This window comes from Podarcis muralis, chromosome 7 (genome assembly GCF_964188315.1).
Source record: "Podarcis muralis chromosome 7, rPodMur119.hap1.1, whole genome shotgun sequence".
Lineage (NCBI taxonomy): Eukaryota > Metazoa > Chordata > Lepidosauria > Squamata > Lacertidae > Podarcis > Podarcis muralis.
The window spans coordinates 90,991,667-91,015,942 of record NC_135661.1 but is presented as its reverse complement, the minus strand read 5'-3'; the positions used below and the strand labels follow the sequence as shown (position 1 = coordinate 91,015,942).

Genomic DNA, 24,276 nt, shown 5'->3' with positions numbered 1-24,276 from the left:
ACAATAAAATGTTGCACCGTTCTCTTTACAACCAGGACCTCAGTGGGGCTCTTGACGTTCTGATCCCCTATCTTAATTCTCTTTTCCCAAAAGCATGTGAAAGACCTCAGAGGAGAGACGTGAATTCTCATATTCATTCTAGCGCAACTCCTCAATCTTTCACAAAACATCACCTGCCCTTCTGGGGTCAGATAAGGATGGAAGCGGTAGGAAACATACACATCACAGCTTTACACGGAGCAGGAGGGTGGCATGAGGGTTACAAAATGCAGGCATACAAAAATCACGCCTAATACATTCTATCTAAAATGTTAAATGCAATTAATACTTGGACACTTCGAACAAAATCAAAATCTATAATATTTAATCTTCAATCAGCTATCACAATTTTTACACAAAGTCCTTCCTAGGAAAGTTCAGCATGGACAGCAACCTCATCAGTGTCGCCAAATCACTCTTATCCCTCTCCCCAGGCATGATGTGAAGAAGCTATTGAAGGAATGAATAAATCCTAATTTGCATCAACCACCAGCCATAGCAATAAAATAACAATATGATATACAAAGAATAAAAATAAAAAGTCGGTTATATAAAATACATTTCAGGGTTTTGAGTCAATAGTCAAACAGTGGATCTTATTTAGTTGCCCCAGATGAAAACCTTGCAACCTTTGCTGTCACTTCTCATCTTGAGCTGTCAAGAGAACGGACACTGTGAAGAAGATATTAAAAACCTTGGCCAAGGACTTGCAAGTCCCAGCTCTGGGTACGTAGTAGGAATTACTATGGGGCACCAGATGTGGCAAAGAACCTAGCTGCAAACCTCACCCTCATATTATTTAAAGTCTCCTAAAATTAAATCTGTATACAGCCACTACTATAGATTGCCCCCAATGTGAGTTCATTGATGGGAAGCAAGACGGGCCCTGTGACTGAAGCTCCTTCCACATTCCAAGCACTGAAATCATTTCCCCCAGCTGTGAATTTTTGATGGATCTTGAGTTTGGCCTTCTCAGTGAATCTCTTTCCATATCCCAAGCACTGATACGGTTTCTCCCCTGTATGAATTATCCAATGGGAAGTGAGATGGGCACTCTGAGTGAAGTTCTTTCCACATTCGAAGCACTGATAGGGCTTTTCTCCTGAATGAATTCTTTGATGGAAAGTGGGAGATGTACTCTGATTGAAGCTCTTTCCACTGGTATGGTTTCTCCCCTTGTATTAATTGTTTGATGGACGGTGAGCTGGATTTTGGTTCTGAAGTTCTTTCCACATTCCAAGCACTGATATGGTTTCTCCCCTGTATGAATTATATGATGGAAAGTGAGACATGCACTCGGATTGAAGCTCTGTCCACTGATAAGGTATCTCCCCTCTATGAATTTGCAGATGGGAAGTGAAACTGTCCTTTCTTCTGAAGTTCTTGCCACACTCTTGGCACTCAAAGGATTCCTCCCCTCTGTGAATTCTTTGATGGACGGTGACCTGGCTTTTGGTTCTGAAGCTCTTTCCACATTCTGAGCACTGATAGGGTTTCTCCCCACTATGAATTCTGTGATGGGGATTGAGTTGGCTGCTGCGAGTGAAGCTCTTTCCACATTCCAAACACTGATATGGTTTCTCCCCTGTATGAATTTGCAGGTGGAAAGTGAAACTGTCCTTCCGACTGAAGCTCTTGTCACACTCTTGGCATTGATAGGGTTTCTCTCCTGTATGAATTCTTTGATGGCCCATGAGGTGATGCCGTTGAGCAAAGCTCTTTCCACATTCTAAGCATTGATATGGTTTTTCCCCTGTATGAATTCTCTGATGGACAGTAAACTTGCTTTTGCTAACGAAGCTCTTTCCACATTCCAAGCACAGATGGGGTTTCTCCCCTGTATGAATTCTCTGATGGTCAGTGAGCTGGGGTCTTTCAATGAAGCTCTTTCCACATTCCAAGCATTGATATGGTTTCTCCCCCGAATGAATTCTCTGATGGTCATTCAGCTGGCGTCTTTCAATGAAGCTCTTTCCACATTCCAAGCACTGATAGGGTTTCTCCCCTGTATGAATTCTCTGATGGATTGTGAGATGGGTGCTCTGAGTAAATTTTTTTCCACATTCCAAGCACTGGTAGGGTTTCTCCCCTGTATGAATTCTTTGATGGACAGTGAGCTGGCCTTTTTGACTGAAGCTCTTACCACATTCCAAGCAATGATATGGGGTCTCCCCTGTATGAATTCTCTGATGTCTAGTGAAAAGGTCCTTTCGACTGAAGCTCTTTCCACATTCCAAGCACCGATATGGTTTTTCCCCTGTATGATTTCTTTGATGGAAAGTGAAACTGTCCTTTCGACTGAAGCTCTTTCCACATTCCAAGCACTGATAGGTATTATTCCAGATGGGATTAATTTGATGGAAAGTGGAATGGGAGCTCTGACTGAAGCTCTCTCCGCACTCTGAATATGGATATGGCTCCTCCACTGTGCAGATTTCGATGTGGTCTCCCTCACTCTTCATTTCCAATTCATCACCACCTGCAACTGAGAGACAAACAGATTAGAGCCTCAGGAATAAATGCAGCCCCAACTAACAGAGTAATGCCAATTAATGCTTGTGACAAAGAAAGAACTGAAGGGAATTATATAGTAACAGTAATAGTAATAGTAACATTATTATTTACACCCCACCCATCTGGCTGGCTTTCCCCAGTCACTCTGGGCAGCTTAGAGCATATATAAAAGCATAGTAAAACATCAAGAATTAAAAACTTCCTGATACAGGGCTGCCTTCTGTCTTCTAATATTTGTGTCCTTGACATCTGAATGGGGGGTCCCACAGCTTCCATCATGGTGTTCTGTTGCACCAGAAGCGGTTTAGTCCTGCTGGCCACATGATCCGGAAAGTTGTCTGTGGACAAACGCCCGCTCCCTCGGCCTGAAAGTGAGATGAGCGCTGCACCCCATAGTCGCCTTTGACTGGACTTAACAGTCCAGGAGTCATTTTCCTTTACTTTTACCTGCCATGACTGAGAAGATGGGAGGTCTTCCTACAGGTTCACTGCCTGAGATTCAAAAAGCCTGGCTCTTTTCTGGGATGGATTTTATTAGGCCCAATCATGGAAACTTTGCCAACTCCAATGCCCATCCTACCTTTGGTCAACCAAAGACAGAAAGAAGCAAGAACAGAAACAAAAACCCTGACAGAACCCAGTTCTACTTCCCAAACCAATCTGAAGCCTACATTTAAGAAGGCCTGGCCAGTTCAGAGGAGCCTGTCCATGTTTCACAAAGGCAGAATAGAAGGAAGTGTATTCACAGGGGAAACAATCAATAGCCATCCATCCAAGGTTTGCTGTGGGAGTGTTAACATCCCAGGTGCTGTGGGTGGCGGTGTTGAGCCCCATCGAAATATCAGAGGTTCGTCACATAGAGAGATTGAATTACAAAGCAGAAAAGATGATCCAATAGGGAGCCTTACCGAGTGAGTCCAAGATCGCACGATTCTCCTCCATGACTTCCTTATGGAGAGCTCTCTGGTCAGGATCCAGCAATGCCCACTCCTCATCTGTGATATAGACAGCTACATCTTCAAAGCACACTGAACCCTAACAGAAAAAGAAAAAGGTTGTCCTCTTAGACCTAATAAAAGTGATCTGTTACACTTTACTCTGTTGTTTTCTGCCTCTTAATTGCTGTTCTGTTTTAATGGGTTTGTTTTGCTGCACATTTTGATTATGGGTGCATATTTTAATGTCTTAATATCTTCCATTCCTGGGTAAGGTGATTGAGAGAGCGGTTGCTGAACAGCTTGGCAGGTTTTTGGATGAAACATCGGCTCTGGATCCATGCCAGTCCGGCTTCCGTGCTGGTCATGGGACCGAGACGGCTCTGGTCGCCCTAACAGATGATCTCTGCAGGCAGCTGGATCGAGGCGGGTTGGGGCTGCTGATTCTTCTAGACCTGTCAGCAGCCTTCGACATGGTCGATCACGAACTCCTGGACCACCGCATTGCCGACGTGGGGATCCAGGGCACAGTCCTTCAATGGCTGCGCTCGTTTCTCTCTGTTCGGGGACAGAGGGTGGCGCTTGGGGGGGAACTGTCATCGCGTCACTCCTTGGTGCGTGGAGTGCCTCAGGGTGCGATACTCTCCCCGATGCTTTTCAACATCTTTATGTGCCCCCTCGCCCAGCTTGTCCGGAGTTTTGGGCTGGGTTGCCATCAGTATGCCGATGACACCCAACTCTATCTGTTGATGGATGGCCATCCTGACTCGGCCCCAGACACACTGACCAGATGTTTGGAAGCTGTGGCTGGATGGTTACGTGGAAGCCGGTTGAAGTTGAATCCTTCGAAGACAGAGGTCCTCTGGCTGTGACGGGACGATATGGGATTGAGGGGGCAACTCCCATCTCTTGTGGGGGTGCAAATAGTGCCAGCACCGTCCGTTAAGAGTTTGGGTGTAATCTTCGATAGCTCCCTCTCCATGGAGGCGCAGATAGCAGCTATAACAAAGGTGGCATTTTTTCATCTCCGCCAAGCTAAGCAGTTGGCTCCTTACCTCTCCCGCCCTGACCTAGCCACTGTGATCCACGCAACGGTCACCTCCAGACTGGATTATTGTAACTCACTCTATGTGGGGCCCTTGAGATTGACCCAGAAACTCTAGCGGGTGCAGAATGCCGCAGCGAGACTCCTTACGGGGTCCTCGCTGCGGGATCACATTCACCCAGTGCTATACCAGCTGCACTGGCTCCTGGTGGAGTACAGGATCAGGTTTAAGGTGCTGGTTTTAACCTTTAAAACCCTATACGGCTTAGGACCCTCGTACCTATGGGACCGCCTCTCCTGGTATGTCCCACAGAGGAACTTACAGTCTTCAAACAAAAACATCTTGAAGGTCCCAGGCCACAGAGAGGTTAGGCTGGCCTCAACTAGAGCCAGGGCTTTTTCGGCTGTGGCTCCAATCTGGTGGAACGCTCTTTCACAAGAGACTAGGGCCCTGCGGGATTTGACATCTTTCCGCAGGGCCTGCAAGACAGAGCTGTTCCACCAGGCCTTTGGTCAGGGCGCAGCCTGACTCCCTCCTTTGGCAATCTTTACAGAACTTAAGCTTACGGTTGCCATCAATTTGATTTATATTAATTTTTATAATGAAATGTTTTTAGAATGTTGCACTATTTTATTGTTGTTAGCCGCCCTGAGCCCGGCTTTGGCTGGGGAGGGCAGGATATAAATAAAATTTACCGTATTTTGCGCCCCATAGGACGCTCCGGCCCATAGGACGCACCTAGTTTTTTTTGGGGGGGGGGAAATATAGGGGGGGGAAATTATTTCCCCCCCAGGTGCGGGGCTGGAAGAACCAGGTCGGGGAACAGCGGGAAGGCGCGCTCTGCCTCCCCGCTGTCCCTCGAGCTTGTGGGGCTGGCGATGGGGAGAAGTGCGCTGATCCCGGGACTGCAGGCAGCTCTGCGCGGCCATCCAGAGCGGGGTGGGACTTCGCGCCCCGCTTCCAATGGCTGCGCAGAGCTGCGCTGATCCCGGGACTGCAGGCAGCTCTGTGCGGCCATTGGGAGTGGGGCGGGACTCCGCGCCCAGCTCCCGGTGGCCGCGCAGAGCTGCGCTGAGCCCGGGACTGCAGGGAGCTCTGTGCAACCCTCGGAGCTGGTCTCCCGAGGGTTGCGCAGAGCTTCCTGAAGCCTGGAGAGCGAGAGGGGTCGGTGCGCACCGACCCCTCTCGCTCTCCAGGCTTCAGCGAAAGCCTGCATTCGCCCCATAGGACGCACACACATTTCCCCTTCATTTTTGGAGGGGAAAAAGTGTGTCCTATAGGGCGAAAAATACAGTATTATTATTAAATTTATTATTAATGGAATCCTTTTATTGTTTATTTTAATGATGAACATAAAGAACCTGGTCTTCTCCAGATCATGGTTTTCCTGTTTGCCACATGGAAGGATCCCTTCTCTCCTCTCCCTGTTTTTGGTTCTGGGGGGTGCAGGGAGAGAGAGACCTCCAGGTGCCCCCCAGCCAACTTCAAGGTCACATGGGGGCATGTGAGGAGAGGGGGGAAAGCCCCATTGTGTGAATGAGGACGTGAAGCCTGGCCACTGTTTGGTATAGTGCGCAATCTGCTTAGAAGTCTATGTCAGGGAACTGCCATCGGAACAGGGGCAGGAAATAGAGGGGCAGTTGTGTTAGAGGGAGCCTCCGAAGCAGTTCCTCCTCCGGTGATGAGGAAAGCCCCACCTCCAGTGGGGAAGAGGTGAAAGGACCAGAGGATGCTGGTGGGAGCCTGAACACTGCTCCTGGCCAAGCCGGCCAGGAGGGAAGCATGCCCCTTCTGTCACCCACCCTGCGCAGAAGTCTAAAGCGCAACGAGGGAAGGAAAAGGCTGGGCGTGACGAGGCTTTTATGCTGGGGAAGGTCCAGGAAACAAGCACTCCCAGATTCTGCCAGCTATTGAGGCAGACATGAGCTTTGGGGCTCTGCACTGTAAATAGTTTTGCACCTAAAAAAACCTGTAAAAGTCCTGCCTGGTTACTCGTGAGCAACCACCCGTGCCTTCTGACAGTCTATTTTAGCCTTCAATCTAGAAATAAAACCTCAATAGTTAATAAATAAAATTAGTGACCTTCAGAAGGTGAGGTGGCACTTCCTTGTTCTCAGCACATAAACCTCACTGAATGGTGTTTCATCGTTTGCACCCCGAGCAACTCTGGCTGCCCCAACTCGCTGCCTCACCCACTGTAGGTGGAGTTAACTCTTTATTAGAAGAAGCCTAATGAGCACAGGAACACTTCTTGTAGGTCTTGCCTCCATGAAGGTGTTTCAGGGGCTGAAGGTCCCTGCCTTCCCCCAACTGCCAAACTCCCCTCCTCCCCAGGGCTCTTCCCTTGCAATCTGAGACTGCTCCTCCCGCTTCTTGGCTCTCTGAGTTGTGGGAGACAAGCAGGGAGGAGAGCTTGTCACAGGAGGGTAGGGAGACTCCCATGCCTCTACAGCAACCAGAGCCCTCTCTGCCTCTCTCCTCCCATCCCCTGCTTCCGCTTCTGCCTCTGTGTCTGGGCTGCTCTCTGCCACAGACTCCCCCAGGTCACTAGGCCCTGTTGCCTCTTCAGTTTCAGACACCTCCTCCTCCCAGTCTCCTTCCTTTTCTCATCATTATCCCCCACCCCACCCCTCCCCTGGCCCTGAGCCTTCGTTCCTTGGCGGTTCCTCCCACCATTCCTCTGTGTCCACCAGTCCATGACATCCTCTCTCCCCACATGGCCCCTTCCTCCTACCTGCTCTGGGTCCACAGGGGCAGCTTCCCCTCCGCCACCAAGAAAAGATGGACAAGCAGGTCTTGCTGGCCTCGTTCCGTCTCCTGCGAGAGAAGAAGGTAAGTGGGAAGCCAAGAGCGCATGCTTCACTCCGAAGGAAAACTACAGGTGCGCCTTCAAACAAGTAGGAGTTGCCACCTAAATATGGACATTTGCACCCATTTCACATACTAGAGTGCAAAAATACACACACCCCAGGCTCTTGGTCCCCTGTGACCTCCCCCCAAAGATGAGAATTCACAGATTAGCTTCAGAATCCACAAAAAGTGACCCAACAGAGAAAAAACTCCTTCCTCCTTACCCAGAGGCCTCTCTCTGGAGTCCAAGGGAGTCTTCTCTGCCTCAGAGGAATCCGGACCCATTTCTGCTAACGGATCCTTCCCCTGAAAGAGCAACAAGGATTCAAGAAAGAGTGGGGAAAAGGATTAGAAAAGGAGCAGCAGACACAAACAATTTACGGCTGTCAAATATCATTCCTTGGATGCTTTCCAAAAAAGGATGGGCAAATTAGTAGAGCATTGGGGGATACGCTGCCTCCTCTTTGGAGCCCCTTGGGAAGGGATCAGCAAACTTTGTCAGCAGGGGGCTGGCCCACTGTCCCTCAGACCTTGTGGGCGGGCCAGACTATATTTTTGGGGGGGAAATGAACGAATTCCTATGTCCCACAAATAACCCAGAGATGCATTTTAAATAAAAGGACACATTCTACTCATGTAAAAACACGTCGATTCCTGGACCATCCATGGGCCGGACTGGGAAGGCGATTGGGCCAGATCTGGCCCCCGGGCCATAGTTTGCTAACACATGCCCTTGGGAGTATCCAGAGGAAAGTCTCTCTCACCTGCTGCTCTGCCTGCTTCCTCTCCTCTGCCTGGCTCAGGAGGAAACCTTCGGCCAGGGCCACCGCCTGGGAAGTGGTCTCCGCTCCGCATTCCCTCACCCAGCTCTCCATCTCCGCTGGAAGGACAGCCAGGAACTGCTCCAAGATCACCAGGTCCAACATCTCAGCTTTCGTGTGCCTTTCTGGCTTCAACCACTGATGGTCAAGATGGTAGAACTGGCTGCAAACCTCTCGGGGTCCTTTGGCCTCCTGGTAGCAGAACTGCCTGAGCTGCTGGCTCTGCACCTCTGAGCAAGGGGTGTCCTCCTCACCCAGTTCCTTCTTCACAGAGTTTTCCCAGAATTCCCCACTGCTCTCCGTTTCCATGGCATGACCTCTTCCTGCTTCAGGGCCAGCTGAGTCTTGCTCATCCATCTCTGTTCTCAGGAGATCGGAAGGAGTCCCTAGGTCTTCTGCCAAGTTCTGCCTGTCCTACTGAGAGGTGCCAGAGAATCCTGTAAAGCAAATGCATTCTTCTACTACAGGATTGATAGACAGTCAGGAGAAGAGAAATGTTCCCTGGGCCAGCATGGATGAGTCTGAATCACAGCCCAGACGCGGAGTTCAAGCACCATATTCCCATATTCTGAAGACAGACCTCTGTCTTTGTTCTGAGGGCAACTCCCTCCCCCTTCAGAAGCATGGCTGCCTCCCACTGGGGGGCCTGGAGCCATCACTAGCCCTCTGCTCCTCCCTGAATTGGCCTCATCCTCTTCTCAAGCCATCTCTTCCTCCTGCGGCAGGGAGTTCCATGGGCCTAACTGTGCACTGCGAGATGGAAGGACTTTCTTTAGCACAGGGACCAAGTTTTTATTTCTGCCTCCAGATGTTTCCATCTGGCTGCCACCTGGGCTAAGGAACATGGCTGATTCCTCAATCCCATCAGGGTTCCTTTGCAGGCCCTTTTTTTCCTGACTCAGTGACCCCTCCCCAAAGGAGCAAGCGGCCTCTTGAATGTGAAGGAAGAAGAAGGAGAAGAAGAAGAAGAGAAGAGTTTGGATTTGATATCCCGCTTTATCACTACCCGAAGGAGTCTCAAAGCGGCCAACATTCTCCTTTCCCTTCCTCCCCCACAACACTCTGTGAGGTGAGTGGGGCTGAGAGACTTCAGAGAAGTGTGTCTGGCCCAAGGTCACCCAGCAGCTGCAAGTGGAGGAGCGGAGACGCGAACCCGGTTCCCCAGATTACGAGTCCACTGCTCTTAACCACTACACCACACTGGCTCTTGCAGACCTCCTGCTACTTGCAGCCTCCCTGGCTTTGCAGAGAGGAAGGGGGGCAGAACCTCTTAGCCCTGGCTTGGGGATCCCCTTGCAGGAGCTGAGCAGAATCCCCACGGATCCGTCCCCTGCAGCCCTGGGACACCCCGCCCCACTTCTCCCCAATGCACCCTAGGGCAGAAAAGAGAGGAAACTCACCAGATGACAGAAGGGGCTACCTAGACAGCTCTTGCAGAGGAAATAATAGTCACCCCCTTGCAAGGAGGAACCTTGGGAGGTGGGAGGGGCTTTTGCTCGTCGTCGTCCTCCCCCCTTATTTCCTGTCCTCTCTAGGAATGCAGCTCAGTTCCTTTTAACTCTTGCAAGGTGGAGCAAACCAAGCTCACATTCTCTCTCTCTCTCTCTCTCTCTCTCTCTCTCTCTCTCTCTCTCTCTCTCTGGAATCACATGCATTGCATACATCCAGGGGGGGTCTTTTTGGGGGCACCAGCGAGCAGGAGGAGGAGGTAGCCAGGGAGGTGCTGGGGCTCCGTCCTGGCCAGCAAGGGCACCTGGCTGGCAGCGGCTCCCCAGCCGACTCCGCCGCCCCCAAGGCAGGGCTGGGCACTCCCTCTGCCCTGCACCAGGCGCGCGCCTGCCTCGGAGCAGGAGGGAGCCCGCCCGGCCAGGGGATGCCTCGCAGCAGCAGCAGCAGCAGCAGCCTCAGGCGCGCCCCCGCCCAGGTCGACGGAGGGGGCTGGGCTCGCCAAGCAGGAGGCGCGCGTGCCCGGCAAGACGGTCCTGCGCCGGGGAGCTCCAGAGAGGCTGGATCGGGGCCGAGCTTCGCGCGCTCCCCCGCGGCACCCCATCCTCTGGGAAACTACCCTAGAGGGTCTTCTCTGGGGGACCCCCTGGACCGGCTCCTGAGCTCTCCCTTCCCCTGGAAACAGAAGCAGGAGAAGCACGAAAGGCCCGGAGGGGGAGGGGGGGCTCTGCAAAAAGCTCTCCCGACACCAGCCTGGCTTGACTTTGGCGTAAACTGCACCTTGAAAGGATTGGGACCCTCAAGCGAGAAATAAGGCAATGCGACCTTTACTCGGAGGTCGAGGGAGGCTCTCCCCCCGCCCCATTTCCTTCAGCCTTGCTCTCTTATGTTTCCTTCCTAATGAAGCCTTTTGCTTTTAGTGTTTGCTACTTTCCAAAACAAAGGAACTCTTCTTGTAACTCGTAGAACCTCTAGATAAATTTGTGGATAACCTTTAGTATCCCTGTGTAGAAACTTTAAATAATAATAATAATAATAATAATAATAATAATAATAATAATTTATTATTTATACCCCGCCCATCTGGCTGAGTTTCCCCAGCCACTCTGGGCGGCTCCCAATCAGTGTTAAGAACAGTACAGCGTTACATATTAAAAACTTCCCTGAACAGGGCTGCCTTCAGATGTCTTCTCTCAGTCACTAGTCTAGCTGCTGCATTCTGGATTAATTGCAGTTTCCGGGTCACCTTCAAAGGTAGCCCCACGTAGAGCGCGTTGCAGTAGTCCAAGCGTGAGATAACTAGAGCATGTACCACTCTGGCAAGACAGTCCGCGGGCAGGTAGGGTCTTAGCCTCCGTACCAGGTGGAGCTGGTAGACAGCTGCCCTGGACACAGAGTTAACCTGTGCCTCCATGGACAGCTGTGTGTCCAAAATGACTCCCAGGCTGCGCACCTGGTCCTTCAGGGGCACAGTTACCCCATTCAAGACCAGGGAATCCCCCACACCAACCCGCTGCCTGTCCCCCAAAAACAGTACTTCTGTCTTGTCAGGATTCAACCTCAATCTGTTAGCCGCCATCCATCCTCCAACCGCCTCCAGGCACTCACACAGGACCTTCACCGCCTTCACTGGTTCTGATTTAAAGGAGAGGTAGAGCTGGGTGTCATCTGCATACTGATGAACACCCAGTCCAAACCCCCTAATGATCTCTCCCAGCGGCTTCATATAGATATTAAAAAGCATGGGGGAGAGGACAGAACCCTGAGGCACCCCACAAGTGAGAGCCCAGGGGTCTGAACACTCATCCCCCACCACCACTTTCTGAACACGGCCCAGGAGGAAGGAGCGGAACCACTGTATAACAGTGCCCCCAGCTCCCAACCCCTCTAGACGGTCCAGAAGGATGTTATGGTCGATTGTATCAAAGGCCGCTGAGAGATCCAGCAGAACGAGGAAACAGCTCTCACCTTTGTCCCTAGCTCGCCGGAGATCATCAACCAGCGCGACCAAGGCAGTTTCAGTCCCATGGTGAGGCCTGAACCCCGACTGGAAGGGATCCAAATGGTCCGCATCCTCCAGGCGTGCCTGGAGTTGTTCAGCAACCACCCGCTCAATCACCTTGCCCAAGAATGGCAGATTTGAGACTGGGCAATAGTTGGCTAAATTGGCCGGGTCTAAAGATTTTTTTTTAAGAAGCGGTTTAATGACCGCCTCTTTCAGCGGGTCTGGGAAGGCTCCCTCACAGAGGGAAGCATTCACCACCCCGCAGAGCCCATCGCCCAGCCCTTCCCGGCTTGCTTTTATCAGCCAGGATGGGCAAGGATCAAGGAGACAGGTGGTCGGTTTCACTCGTCCAAGCAGCCTGTCCACATCCTCGGAGGTAACAGATTGGAATTGATCCCATGTAACAGGACCAGACAGAACTCTAGCACTCTCCCGCCCCGGCCCTGCTCCCACGGTGGAGTCTACTTCTTCCCGAATCTGAGCGATTTTATCTGCAAAAAAACTTTGCAAAAGCATTGCAGGAGATCTTGGGGTCCCTACCAGGCCCCGGTGGTACAGGTGGTTCCGATAGATTGCGAACCACCTGAAAAAGTCTCCTGCTGCTGTTTTCTGCAGATGTAATGGAGGCGGCGAAGAAGGCCCTCTTCGCCGTCGCCATTGCCACTTGGTAGGCTTGACGTTGAGCTCTAGCCCGTGTCCGGTCTGATTCAATTTCTATTTCTCTGGTATCCTGTAGATGTCACTATGTAACCTTGCTTCTCCCAATTTACAATCAGCGACGGAAATGAGAATGGGAACTTTGTACCTGGGATGCAACATTTTATTGAAGAAATGCGGCAAGATGCTATTCCCTTTCTAAACCCCTTCCTGCCCTTAGCTCTTTCTTTCTCTCCTTTCTTCTGTCTTTGGAGGCACTAGAAGGGACAGATCCGCTTCCTCCCACGAAGAAAGAGCTCGAACTCGGATTAGAGAAGTTCCCATCCCATCTCCAGCCCTATTGTTATTCTAAGAAATTGATGGTCATGTCACTAAAGATGATTTTCCACGGGGTCTTTGTGGGTTGGGGAAATGAATTCACTTGCAACCCTTCCACCTTCTTGCACCCCACGCCATTGCAACTCCCCTAATCTTGCAAAATGAGGGATCCATGGCATTTAGGACCCCCCACAATCCAAGGGGTGTAAGAAACCCAGACTTGCCTTGCATAGGGCTTCCTCTTCCTGCTCCTCTTCCTGCTTGTATACCTGGTTGCAACAGAATAAAGGACCATTGTATAAGTGCCTTCGCTTCGCTTCTGACCATTGAGGAGCCTGGTAAGGTCTCCCGAACCACCAACATATTTTTACAGCAATTTCAACCCTTCACATCAATTGTTGCTTTGAATATGCTTCTCTCTGTGTGTCTGTATGTACACACTTGTGCAAGGAGTAGAGTGTTTGCTTAACTGCTCAACTTCGTAAATGAAGAAGAGGAGCTTGCCCTGAAGCAAACAAACTTGTCCTGCTCTTGCTCCCAACTCCCTTTGGCGCACGATGGACCAAGAACTCCGCTTCCTCCTGGAGACAATTCTTTCCCCTTGGCCCATTGTGAATGATCAAAGGAGGACAGCAGAAAGGGAATCCTTGACTTAGGCTTCTCACAGAGGAAAGAAAAATTAAAATTCTGTGAATTGCTCGTGTGATCAGAATTTGTTTCCATATCACCTGTTCATTACCTAGGCAAGGGAACACCTGAAACAAGCTCAGAACCAAGAGAATGAGAGCAATCTCAACATCCTGCAGGGACCCAGTTTATTCAAATAGAACAGCCTTCCTAACAAGTTGTTCAGCAGAACGGATAGTGTGAAAAGGCTGCCAGGAGGCATATTAGAAGAAAGTTTATATACACAGCACACAAAGACTCATGAAATGCCACAACACTCTTCCACTTGCATCAAGAAAGGTCTCAGATCATGGGATGTGTGGCTTAATGTGGATATTACCTTGAGGTGTCCCAGAGTGCCCAGGTCATTTGGGTCTCATATGTCTCACTTTGACACCATGCCCAGGGCAGACCAGGACTTCCATGGGACTGTTGACATTTCTATCCCCTATCTTACTTCCCTGGTACCAAAAGATGTCAAAAGCCTTTGAGGAGAGATGCCAGATCTCACATGGATGCTAGCTCAACGCATACCTCTTTCCCAAAACATCATCTGCCCTTCTAGGGTCTGATAAGAATGGAAGCTGTAGGAAACATACACATCACAGCTTTACAAAATGCAGGCATACAAAAATCAAGCCTAATGCATTCTATCTAAAATGTTAAATGCAATTAATACTTGGACACTTCGAACAAAACCAAAATCTATAATATCTAATATTCAATGAACTATCACATTTTTTACACCAAGTCCTTCCTAGGAAAGTTCAGCATGGACAGCAACCTCATCAGTGTTGCCCAATCACTGTTATCCCTCTCCCCAGGCATGATGTGAAGAAGCTATTGAAGGAATGAATAAATCTTAATTTGCGTCAGCCACCGGCCATAGCAATAAAATAACAATACGATATACAAAGAATAAAAATAAAAAGTCAGTTATATAAAATACCTCTAAGGGTTTTGAGTCAATAGTCAAACGGTGGATCTTATTCTAATTGCCCCAGCTAAAAACCTTGCAACCTTTGCTGTCACCTGCTCATCTTGATCTGCCAAGAGAAAGGACGCTGTGAAGAAGGTATTAAACACCTTGGCCAAGAACTTGCAAGTCACAGCTCTGGGTACGTGGTAGGAATTGCTGTTGGGCACCTGATGTGGGAAAGAACTCAGCTGCAATCCTCACCTCATATGAACTAAAGTCTCCTAAAATTAAATCTGTATATAGCCACTACTATAGAGTGCCCCCAATGTGAGTTCATTGATGGGAAGCGAGACGGACCCTGTGACTGAAGCTCCTTCCACATTCCAAGCACTGAAATTGTTTCCGCCCACTGTGAATTCTCGGACGGATTGTGAGTTTGGCCTTTGCAATGAATCTCTTTCCACATTCCAAGCAATGATAGGGGTTGTCTCCTGCATGAATTCTTTGATGGACAGTGAGCTGGCTTCTGTCAATGAAGCTCTTTCCACATTCTGAGCACTGATAGGGTTTATCCCCTGATGAATTCTGTGATGGGTTGTGAGTTGGGTGCGCCGGGTGAATTTCTTTCCACATTCCAAGCATTGATATGGCTTCTCCCCCGAATGAATTCTTTGATGGTCAGTGAGCGTGCGTCTATCAGTGAAGCTCTTTCCACATTCCACGCACTGATAGGGTTTCTCCCCTGTATGAATTCTGTGATGGACAGTGAGCTGGCGTCTGTCAATGAAGCCCTTTCCACATTCTGAGCACTGATAACGTCTCTCCCCTGTATGAATTCTGTGATGGGTTGTGAGATTAGCTCTCTGAGTGAATTTCTTTCCACATTCCAAGCACTGGTAGGGTTTCTCCCCTGTATGAATTCTGTAATGGACCGTGAGCTGGCGTCTGTCAATGAATCTCTTTCCACATTCCAAGCACTGGTAGGGTTTCTCCCCTGTATGAATTCTGTGATGGACCATGAGCTGGCGTCTGTCAATTAATCTCTTTCCACATTCTAAGCACTGATAGCGTTTCTCCCCTGTATGAATTCTCTGATGGGTTGTGAGATGGGCACTCTGAGTGAATCTTTTTCCACATTCTGAGCACTGATATGGCTTCTCCCCTGTATGAATTCTCTGATGGACACTGAGAAGGCCTCTGTGAATGAAGCTCTTTCCACATTCCAAGCACTGATGGCGTTTATTCTCTAGGGGATTTCTTTGATTTGAAGTGGAATGGGAGCTCTGGCTGAAGATCTTTCCATACTCTGAATATGGATATGACATCCCCACTGTTTGGCTTTTGTCACGGTCTCCCTCATTCTCCTTCTCCAATTCATCATCACCTGCAACTAAGTGACAAACAGATTAGAGCCTCAGGAAGCAATGGAGCCCCAAATTATGGAGCAGTGCTAATTAAAGCTTGTGACAAGGAAAGAACTGAAGGGAGCTAGATGTGAGGTCTTCCTCCAGGGTTCACTGCCTGAGATTCAGAAAGCCTGGTTATTTTCTGGGACGGATTTTGTTTGGCCCAATCATGGGATCTGTGCCATCTCCAATGTCACTCGTCTCCAATGTCACTTGTCAGCCAAGGACAGAAAGAAGCAAGAACAGAAACAAAACATCCGACAGAAGCTACTTCAACTTCCTGAATCACTTTGAAGCCTATATTTAAGAAGGCCTGGGCAGTTTAGAGGACCCTGAAAAAATATTGGGGGGGGGGGTCTTATCTGCCCTGAAGGATCTTCAGATGAGCATTTCCCCCCCCCCCCCGCTCAGCACCTTGCACCTCTGGTGGCGTTGCCCCTATGAGGGGATGAGAGGAGCCTGAGGGGCAAGGAGAGCGGTCACCTCCTCCTCCTGTACATCTGGCCAGATGCTTCCCAGCCCTGCTGGAGCCATGGCTGCTTTCCTGAGGTCCTTCCTCTGCTTCTGCCCCCATGAAGGGGCCCTGATGGGAGGCTGTGGGGGCTGCAGACAGGCCAGGTCTTCAAGAGCAAAAGGGGGCCATCTTGGAGGGGGGTAGGCAAGATGATGATGGTTTTATTATTTATATGCCAGCCACCTGGCTGAGTTTCATGCTTTGAAAAGGCAGAACTGGAGGAAGAATATTCACAGGAAAAACAATCAATAGCCATCCCTCCAAGGTTTGCTGTGGGAGTGTTAACATCCCAGGTGCTGTGGGTGGCGCTGTTGAGCCCCATCGAAATATCAGAGGTTTGGCACATAGAGAGATGTCTTGAATTACAAAACAGATAGGATGATCCAATAGGGAGCCTTACCGAGAGAGTCCAAGATCCCACGATTCTCCTCCATGACTTCCTTATGGAGAGCTCTCTGGTCAGGATCCAGCAACGCCCACTCCTCGTCTGTGAAATGGACAGCTACATCTTCAAAGCACACTGGACCCTAAAAGAAAAAGGTTGTCCTCTTAGACAGTATCAAGGTCAAGAGTTACACTTTCATCTGTTGTCTTCTGCCTCTTTATTGATATTATGTTTTAATGGGATCCTTTCTCTGCACATTTCATTATGGCTACATTCCCTTTTGCCACATGGAAGGATCCCATTTCTTCTGTCCCTCTGTGCTGTTCTTGCCGGGTGGGGAGGACCCTCCTTATGCCCTATAGACAACTTCAAAGTGTGCAGGGGGGCAACGACAGGGGGATGAGAGGGGGAAAGCCCCATTGTGCGACTGATGGGTTCCCCCCCCCCTCCAGGGCTCTCCCCAGGCAATCTGAGGCTGCTCCTCCAGCTTCAATGTTGTCCAGGGTTGTAAAGACTGCGGAGAGAATAACTGGGTGCACTCTTCCCACCTTGGATCAAATCTATGCTTCCAAGTGCCATAAGAAAGCTGAAGAGATAGCGCAGGATAGTGTGCACCCCGGAAATGATCTCTTTCAGCTTCTGCCTTCTGGAAGAAGGTACAGGGTTATAAAGACTAGGACTAGCTGCCTGAGAAACAGTTTCTATCCAAATGCAATTTTGGTTTTAAACGCAATGTAAGGTAGTCTTTGTGGGAGTCTATTGTATTTAATTATGGGGGATCAGAGTTTTTAGGGGGTTAATGAGGCTGGGATAGCAGGCTTGTTGGTTTCTGAATGTCTGCTGTAGTTTTTTTTTCAATTTCATTGTTCTGTATGGGACAATGTCAATAAAGATTATTGTATTTATTGCTCTCTGGGCTGTGGAGTACCAGCTGGAATCCTCTCTGCCTCTCTGTCTCCCGCATCTCACTCCCCTGCCTCCGCTTCTGCCTCTGTGTCTGGACTGCTCTCTGCCAGACTCCATCTGCTCACTAAGACTTGTTGCCTCTCCAGCTACCGACACCTCCTCCTCCCAGTCTCCTTTTATCCCTCTAACCTCTCATCATCGCCCCCCCCCCCTTCCCTGGCCCTGAGCCTTCATTCCTTGGCGGTTACTCCCACCATTCCTCTGTGTCCCCCAGTCCATGACATCCTCTCTCCCCACATGGCCCCTTCCTCCTACCTGCTCTGGGTCCACAGGGGCAGCTTCCCCTCCGCCACCAAGAAAAGATGGACAAGCAGGTCTTGCTGGCCTCGTTACGTCTCCTGCGAGAGAAGAAGGTAAGTGGGAAGCCAAGAGCGCATGCTTCACTCCGAAGGAAAACTACAGGTGCGCCTTCAAACAAGTAGGAGTTGCCACCTAAATATGGACGTTTGTCACACATTTGTCATACTAGAGTGCAAAAATACACACACCCCGGGCTCTTGGTCCCTTGTGACCTCCCCCCAAAGATGAGAAGAATTCACGGATTAGCTTCAGAATCCACAAAAAGTGACCCAACAGAGAAAAAACTCCTTCCTCCTTACCCAGAGGCCTCACTCTGGCGTCCAGCGGAGTCTTCTCTGCCTCAGAGGAATCCGGACCCATTTCTGCTAACAGATCCTTCCCCTGAAAGAGCAGAAAGGATTCCAAAAACGTAGATTAGAAATGGAATGACTTGGGGGACAAACAATTTAGGGCTGTCCGATATCGTTCATTGGATGTTTTCCAAAAAAGGATGGGCCATTAGGAAATGATTTGGGAATACTCTCCCTCCTCTTTGGAGCCCCTTGGGAGTATCCAGAGGAAAGTCTCTCTCACCTGCTGCTCTGCCTGCTTCCTCTCATCTGCCTGACTCAGGAGGAAACCTTCGGCCAGGGCCACCGCCTGGGAACTGGTCTCTGCTCCGCATTCCCTCACCCAGCTCTCCATCTCCGGGGGAAGGACAGCCAGGAACTGCTCCAAGATCACCAGGTCCAGCATCTGAGCTTTCGTGTGCCTTTCTGGCTTCAGCCATTGACGGCAAAGGTGGTAGAGTTGGCTGCAAACTTCTCGGGGTCCTTTGGCCTCCTGGTAGCAGAACTGCCTGAGCTGCTGGCTCTGCACCTCTGAGCAAGGGGTGTCCTCCTCACCCAGTTCCTTCTTCACAGAGTTTTCCCAGAATCCCCCACTGTTCCCAGTTTCCAGGGCATGGCCTCTTCCTGCTTCAGGGCCAGCTGAGTCTTGCTCATCCATCTCTGTTCCCAGGAGATCGGAAGGAGTCCCTAGGTCCTCTGCCAAGTTCTGCCTGTCCTAATGAGAGGTTTTGGCAAATCCTAAAAAGCAAATACATTTTTCTGATATAAAATTGATACACAGTAAGGAGGAGAAAAGGGTTCCCTGGGCAAGCATGGAGAAGTATTTGCAGGAATCACAGCCCAGACTCAGAGTTTCTTTTTTAAAAGAGAAAGAATGAAGTCAGAATTGACAAGTGAGTCATTTGTACCAAGTGTAGTTTGGAGACAAGGCAAGAGTGGGGGTCCCTCCCCCCCCCCAAAATGCCAGGGCACTTTTCTTTCCAGCTCCTGTCTCCTTTTCCAGAACTTGGAATCTCCCCTGTTCTCAAGACAGACTACTGGGGTGGGGTCCCTTTTTCCTTTGTTCTGAGGGCCAGATCCTGACCTGACCAAAGGACAGCTCTCGAAAGCAAGAAAAGTAGGACTGCACTTCATTCTGTGATTGTACGTGGCTTAAAGTTCTTTTCAGTATTGTGTTTTAATGTTGTAATCTGCCTTGGGAACTGAGGGTGAAAATGGGATGGCGATGATGATGATGGTGAAGGTGGTACATAGCTTAACCCCCCCAGCCCCATTTGCTTGGAGGTTCTTTGGCATCCAGCATGGTCCCTCAGGTGGCCTCGGAGACTGGCAGTGCCCACTTGAAGCTCCAGCCTTTGGCACAGAGAGGATGTGGTCATGGGGCTTCCTGCTCTGGATCCCATGGGGTGGTTGCAAGTCCTCTCGGTGGAACTGCCCTGGAAGACGGCTCCGAAACTGGCCCCTAATGGATGGGCTCCCTCTTTTGATTTGTGCTGTATTTATCCCACCTTTTTCTCCAATCCATGGGTCTGCCCCTCCTCATTGAATATCCATTTATGTCTTTTAAATTCTACTGGATATTGATCCAGAGCAGAACTCTCGCATATAGTTAGCAGAGTAAAAACTCAAACACATTGCAGGATTCCCCCAAAATAGATCAGAGGCAATTATATATTTCATCCAGCAGAGCTTTACTGCTAGCCAAGGCAAAGGAGCATAATGGTCACAAATGCAACACATCCAGGATTGGCACTGTCCAGTTGTAGCAGAAGTGCAGAGTGTTTGAGGACCGGGACATTCGCAGGGAAGCCAAAATGCTTGTTTACAAAGCTATTGCACTACCAACCTTACTGTATGCTTGTGAAACATGGACCACTTTTAAACCCCATCTCCAACTTCTCAAAAGATTCCATCAACGGTGTCTCCAAAATATTTTACACATCACTTGGGAAGACAGGAGAACTAATGCCAGTGTACTGGAAGAAGCAAAGATCACGAGTGTTGAAGCAATGATTCTTCAACATCAACTTCATTGGACTGGTCATGTCGGGTGGATGCCTGATGATCGTCTTCCAAAGCAACTACTCTATTCCAAACTTAAAAATGGAAAGCATAAAGCTGGTGATCAAAAGAGGTTTAAAGATCGTCTCAAGGCAAATCTTTAAGAAGTAGTATAAACACCGACAACTGGGAAACACTGGCCTGCGAGCGCCCCAGTTGAGGAACAGCCTTGACCAAAGGCTCGAACTCAGGACGCAGGGGGAAATGTGCTAGGAGGAAGGCACACTTGGCAAATCCGCAACGTGATCGGCTCCAGCCCGGAAACCAATGTCCCCACTGTGGAAGGAGGTGTGGATCCAGAATTGGCCTCCACAGTCACTTACGGACTCACTGTTAAAACCGTGTTCGTGGAAGACCAAGAAGAAGAAGATAAACTCCCCCCCCCCCGCCCCCTCCCCGGCAAACCTGGGACTTGCCCCCTTCTCCCCCCTGCGCCCTATGGGGAAGAGAGAGGAGACTTACAAGATCCCAAAGGTGCCACCGACGCAGCTCCTGCAAAGGAGACGAAAACCTCCCCCTGGAAGAGAGGAAATGGGGGGGCGGGAGGGGGCCTCGTCTCCCCCCCCCCTTATTTCCTGTCCTCTCTAGGAATCCAGCCCAGTTCCTTTTAACCCTTGGCGAGCCGGGCTCCTCCCCCCTCCCTCTGCAAAGCAGGAGACCCGGCATCGCAGCCCCCAGGGGGGTCGTATGTGGGCGACCCTCTGGACTGGCTTCTCAGCTGTTCCCTCCTTTGGAAAGGGAAGCAGGAGCAACAGGGTTAAATAAAATAATCGGGTTTACGGGCCTCACACCGCTCCCCCCCCCGTGACCTCCGGTCAGCAAAAGAAGGAGACTCCAGCCAAGCTGAAGAAGGAAAATAGCGGTCAGTAGACCTGATCTTTGTTTTTTGCGTGGAAGGATCAAAGGTGACAAAGAGAAAGAACCCCCAGCAAGGGGTGAAAGAGATTTTCCCACAATGCATCCCTCCCACCATCATCAAAGCGTCATGACCTCTTGGATCCTGTTCGAAGCTTGAAGCATGGGTACCCCCAATAAAAATTTAAAAATTTGGCTATGTAATTTGGAACTGATGTGATTTGGAATGAATGTGATTTGATTGGCCTGTTAATAAAAATTATTTTTTTAAAAAAACAAAACGTCATGTCCTCGTCACAAAAGAGGAGTGGTTGTCATGCAGAAAGGAGAAAGTGCCCCCCCCCGCCCCTCATCCCAGCTCCCACCGCCTTGGAAGGAGCTGCTTCCCCAAAGAGCAGGAACGGGATTCACACCTCCTCCCAGTCGCGAGGCCTTCCTGCGCTTCTCCTCTGGAAGGATCCGGATTACTGCCTGGGGTATGGGCTGCCTCCTGGGGCGAAGCTGGATTCCCGCTAAGGGAGGGGCAAAGGACCTTCTGCTGGAGGGAGGGAGGGGAGCCCTGGATCGCCCTGTCTTTCTGTCTTGCAAGAAACAAGGAAACAGGAGGATGCGTTGTATCCGCTGTTGCTACATTTTGTAGCGCGCTTACACCTCCTCCCAGTCGCGAGGCTTTCCTGCGCTTCTCCTCTGGAAGGATCCGGATTCACTTCTGCATCCCGAGGGGTTTCTGCCTGGGGTGTGGGCTGCCTCCTGGGGCGAAGCTGGATTCCCCCCTAAGGGCAAAGGACCTTCTGCTTGAGGGAGGGAGGGAGGGAGGGAGGGGAGCCCTGGATTCCTGTTTCTGTCTTGAATCTGCAGAGGAAACATTGTATCCGCTCTTGCTACATTTTGCAGCGCGCTTCTTCCCCGCTTTCTGCTCTCCGTTTCTTGCGCTCTCCTGGCGGATCGCGCGCTCCAGAGACGGGGCTGCTGCTTCCTGACTTCGGATTGGCTGCCTGTCACCTTTGGACGATGCCGATTGGTCAGCGATGGTTCTTTGAGAAATCCTGATGTTTCATTGAGGGGTTTCGGGACTCCATTGAAGGGTTTACAAGCCTCTTGGCTGCAGATCACTAGGAGGGGAGTTTATATGTGGAGGGGGCCACTCTGGCTCGTCGTCCTGCGTGGGTGAAAGGGATTTGGGGTGTTTGGATGGCCTCTTAGTCCCCGGCTCTACCAACAGCTCGAGGGGTGAAAGGCCCGGAGGGGTCGCCTGAGGTCCCCCCCCCCCCACAACAAGGCTGCTTTGTTGTCCTGCAAGGGGCCAGGAGTGTCTCTGCAAGGCCATCCTCCGGGCGGTCCTTCTCCTCCTTTATTTCAACCCCTCCCAATCCCCCACCCTCAGGACTAGAAAATGGAAGAGTGTTAAACAAAATTGAGTGAAGCCAAGGATGATGACGGGGATTGAAAATTCTGCAATTCACAATTTCTCCTCTAAAGGAGATAAGACGTTATTGTTCAATTCCATGGTGATTTTAAAAAATGCATAACATTAACACTGAAAAACTTTTTGCAATAACCGAACTTTGTAAACCTTTTGTGGAATAAGCATTAATTTTTAGGAAAATGAAGTTGTAATGTTATTCTTAAAAAAAACACCACCTTGAGTTTACAAATTATATTGCCTGGGAAGTGTAAATAATATGACCATGATTACCTGACAGTGTGGTACTTTTAGAATCTACTTTATGTTGTCTTTAACAAGTCAGTTTTAAAATACATATTAAGAAGTAAACTACAACCATCAAATACAGTAAGGCTAAAATGTTTCCCCCCTAGCCTTCCTCATAGCAAAATCATCCAAAACTTCATCAAAATTTGTTTGTCTAAGTTTGTCACTTTCAATGTACAGAATGCTCAGTGTGGACAACATCTTGAGACATTGTGGCCCTTAATTCATTTCTAATTCTTTTGAGTCTTGAAAAACTCCTCTCTCCTGAGCAGTTAGTGACCATAAGGCAAAGAAATAGCCACAAGATTGCTTCCACATTAGGAAAGGCCATCTGAATTTTTTCCTTGTATATAATTTGAGAAAGGTCTGTATGAGACAGAGAGTGCTCTGCTGTAAGCCTATGGCTTTGTCTCATGAACAGGTGAAAGTGCAAAAGATCATCAATAGGTTCCAGGTCCAGATCTTCTGGGGATGCTTCCATCAACAGTTCAACACGTTGCTGAATTTCTTGCTGAGATGCTGTCAAATTAGCAAGAATGGCAAACAATTGTGCAGTATCACTATACACACTACTTCTGTTTAAATTGGCTTCAAGTGCATCTAATATAGGAACAAGGGATTTTATCCTAAACCTCTCTCTTGAAGAAAGTGCATCTAAGCCTAAAGCATCAGGTGAACTTCAGTCATTTCTTTACCGTTCCCTAACTCTTTGTCTCCTTGTTTTGCAGTTAACATTTGGCAAGGTGGCTTTTGCTTGTTTCTCAAGCTCATCAAAATCTCTAATTTTCCTTAAAAAATCCAGAGGTGAACTGTACAAACTTGCACAAGAGCTCAATAACAGGCCTGATTTTTTAAGGGCTTTGCTGACCTTGTGAAAATAACCTAGCACACAGGTCCAAAAACGAAGCATAAACACAGATTCCAATTCTTCCATTTTCTGCAAAAGTTTGTTAGCTTGGAGCCTGGTCTCCCCCTTCCCTTTAACGTCAGAGTCAGGATGAGGTCCAGTTACCAACCTGCAGCCTGGCCTCCTGCCTTCTGCAGGTAGTTCTGGATCCCTCCGAGGATCCCTTCCCTGATCCCCAAGGCCTCTCTCTGCCTGTGGGCAATCTGCAGTGCACCAACAGGGCTCTGTGCAGCGTGAAAGATAGACTTCTCTGCCTGGGAGGGGTGGGGCCAGTGCCAGTCATGTGTGCTTGCCTTGCTCTGTTCAAGCCAAGGAGGAGGGAAGGAATGGAAGAGACTTGGGAGAGCTTGCTTGCCTAGTCTTATCTGCTCCATGCAGCCTTCCACTGATTAAAGTGTAGCACGTACCACTACTGACTGACCCTTGGGCTGAGGAAGGCTGTGCAGCTGGTTGTTGACTCTCTGGGCCTGCGGGCTCTGGATTCTGAGATGGAAAATTCTGGGGTGCGAGGACAGTGGCGTAGCGTGGGTTGTCAGCACCCGGGGCAAGGCAAGTAATTTGCGCCCCCTAACCCGTGGATTTTAGCACTCGAGTCTCTTCCACTAGATTAGTTAAAGAAACCCTTA

The 24,276-nt window shown here is 49.7% G+C and overlaps 2 protein-coding genes across 2 annotated transcripts; both read right to left on the bottom strand.

Annotated features, from left to right (window-relative positions):
- Positions 1 to 342: 342 nt before the first annotated feature.
- LOC114603029 (uncharacterized) lies at positions 343 to 20,724 on the bottom strand. The gene is given in 10 exon segments (XM_077932443.1): positions 343 to 1,204; positions 1,207 to 1,358; positions 1,360 to 2,330; positions 14,574 to 14,797; positions 14,800 to 15,606; positions 16,537 to 16,663; positions 17,743 to 17,825; positions 18,087 to 18,168; positions 18,361 to 18,854; positions 20,640 to 20,724. Coding segments are annotated over 9 exon segments (3,210 nt in total). The 5' UTR covers positions 18,775 to 18,854; positions 20,640 to 20,724; the 3' UTR covers positions 343 to 854.
- LOC114603028 (zinc finger and SCAN domain-containing protein 32-like) lies at positions 2,348 to 10,642 on the bottom strand. The gene is made up of 5 exons (XM_077932439.1): positions 9,606 to 10,642; positions 8,149 to 8,642; positions 7,609 to 7,690; positions 7,269 to 7,351; positions 2,348 to 2,524 (listed from the first exon to the last, which is right to left on the bottom strand). Exons 2-5 carry the CDS (start codon positions 8,560 to 8,562, stop codon positions 2,498 to 2,500), a joined length of 606 nt encoding a protein of 201 aa, XP_077788565.1. The 5' UTR covers positions 8,563 to 8,642; positions 9,606 to 10,642; the 3' UTR covers positions 2,348 to 2,497.
- Positions 20,725 to 24,276: the final 3,552 nt, after the last annotated feature.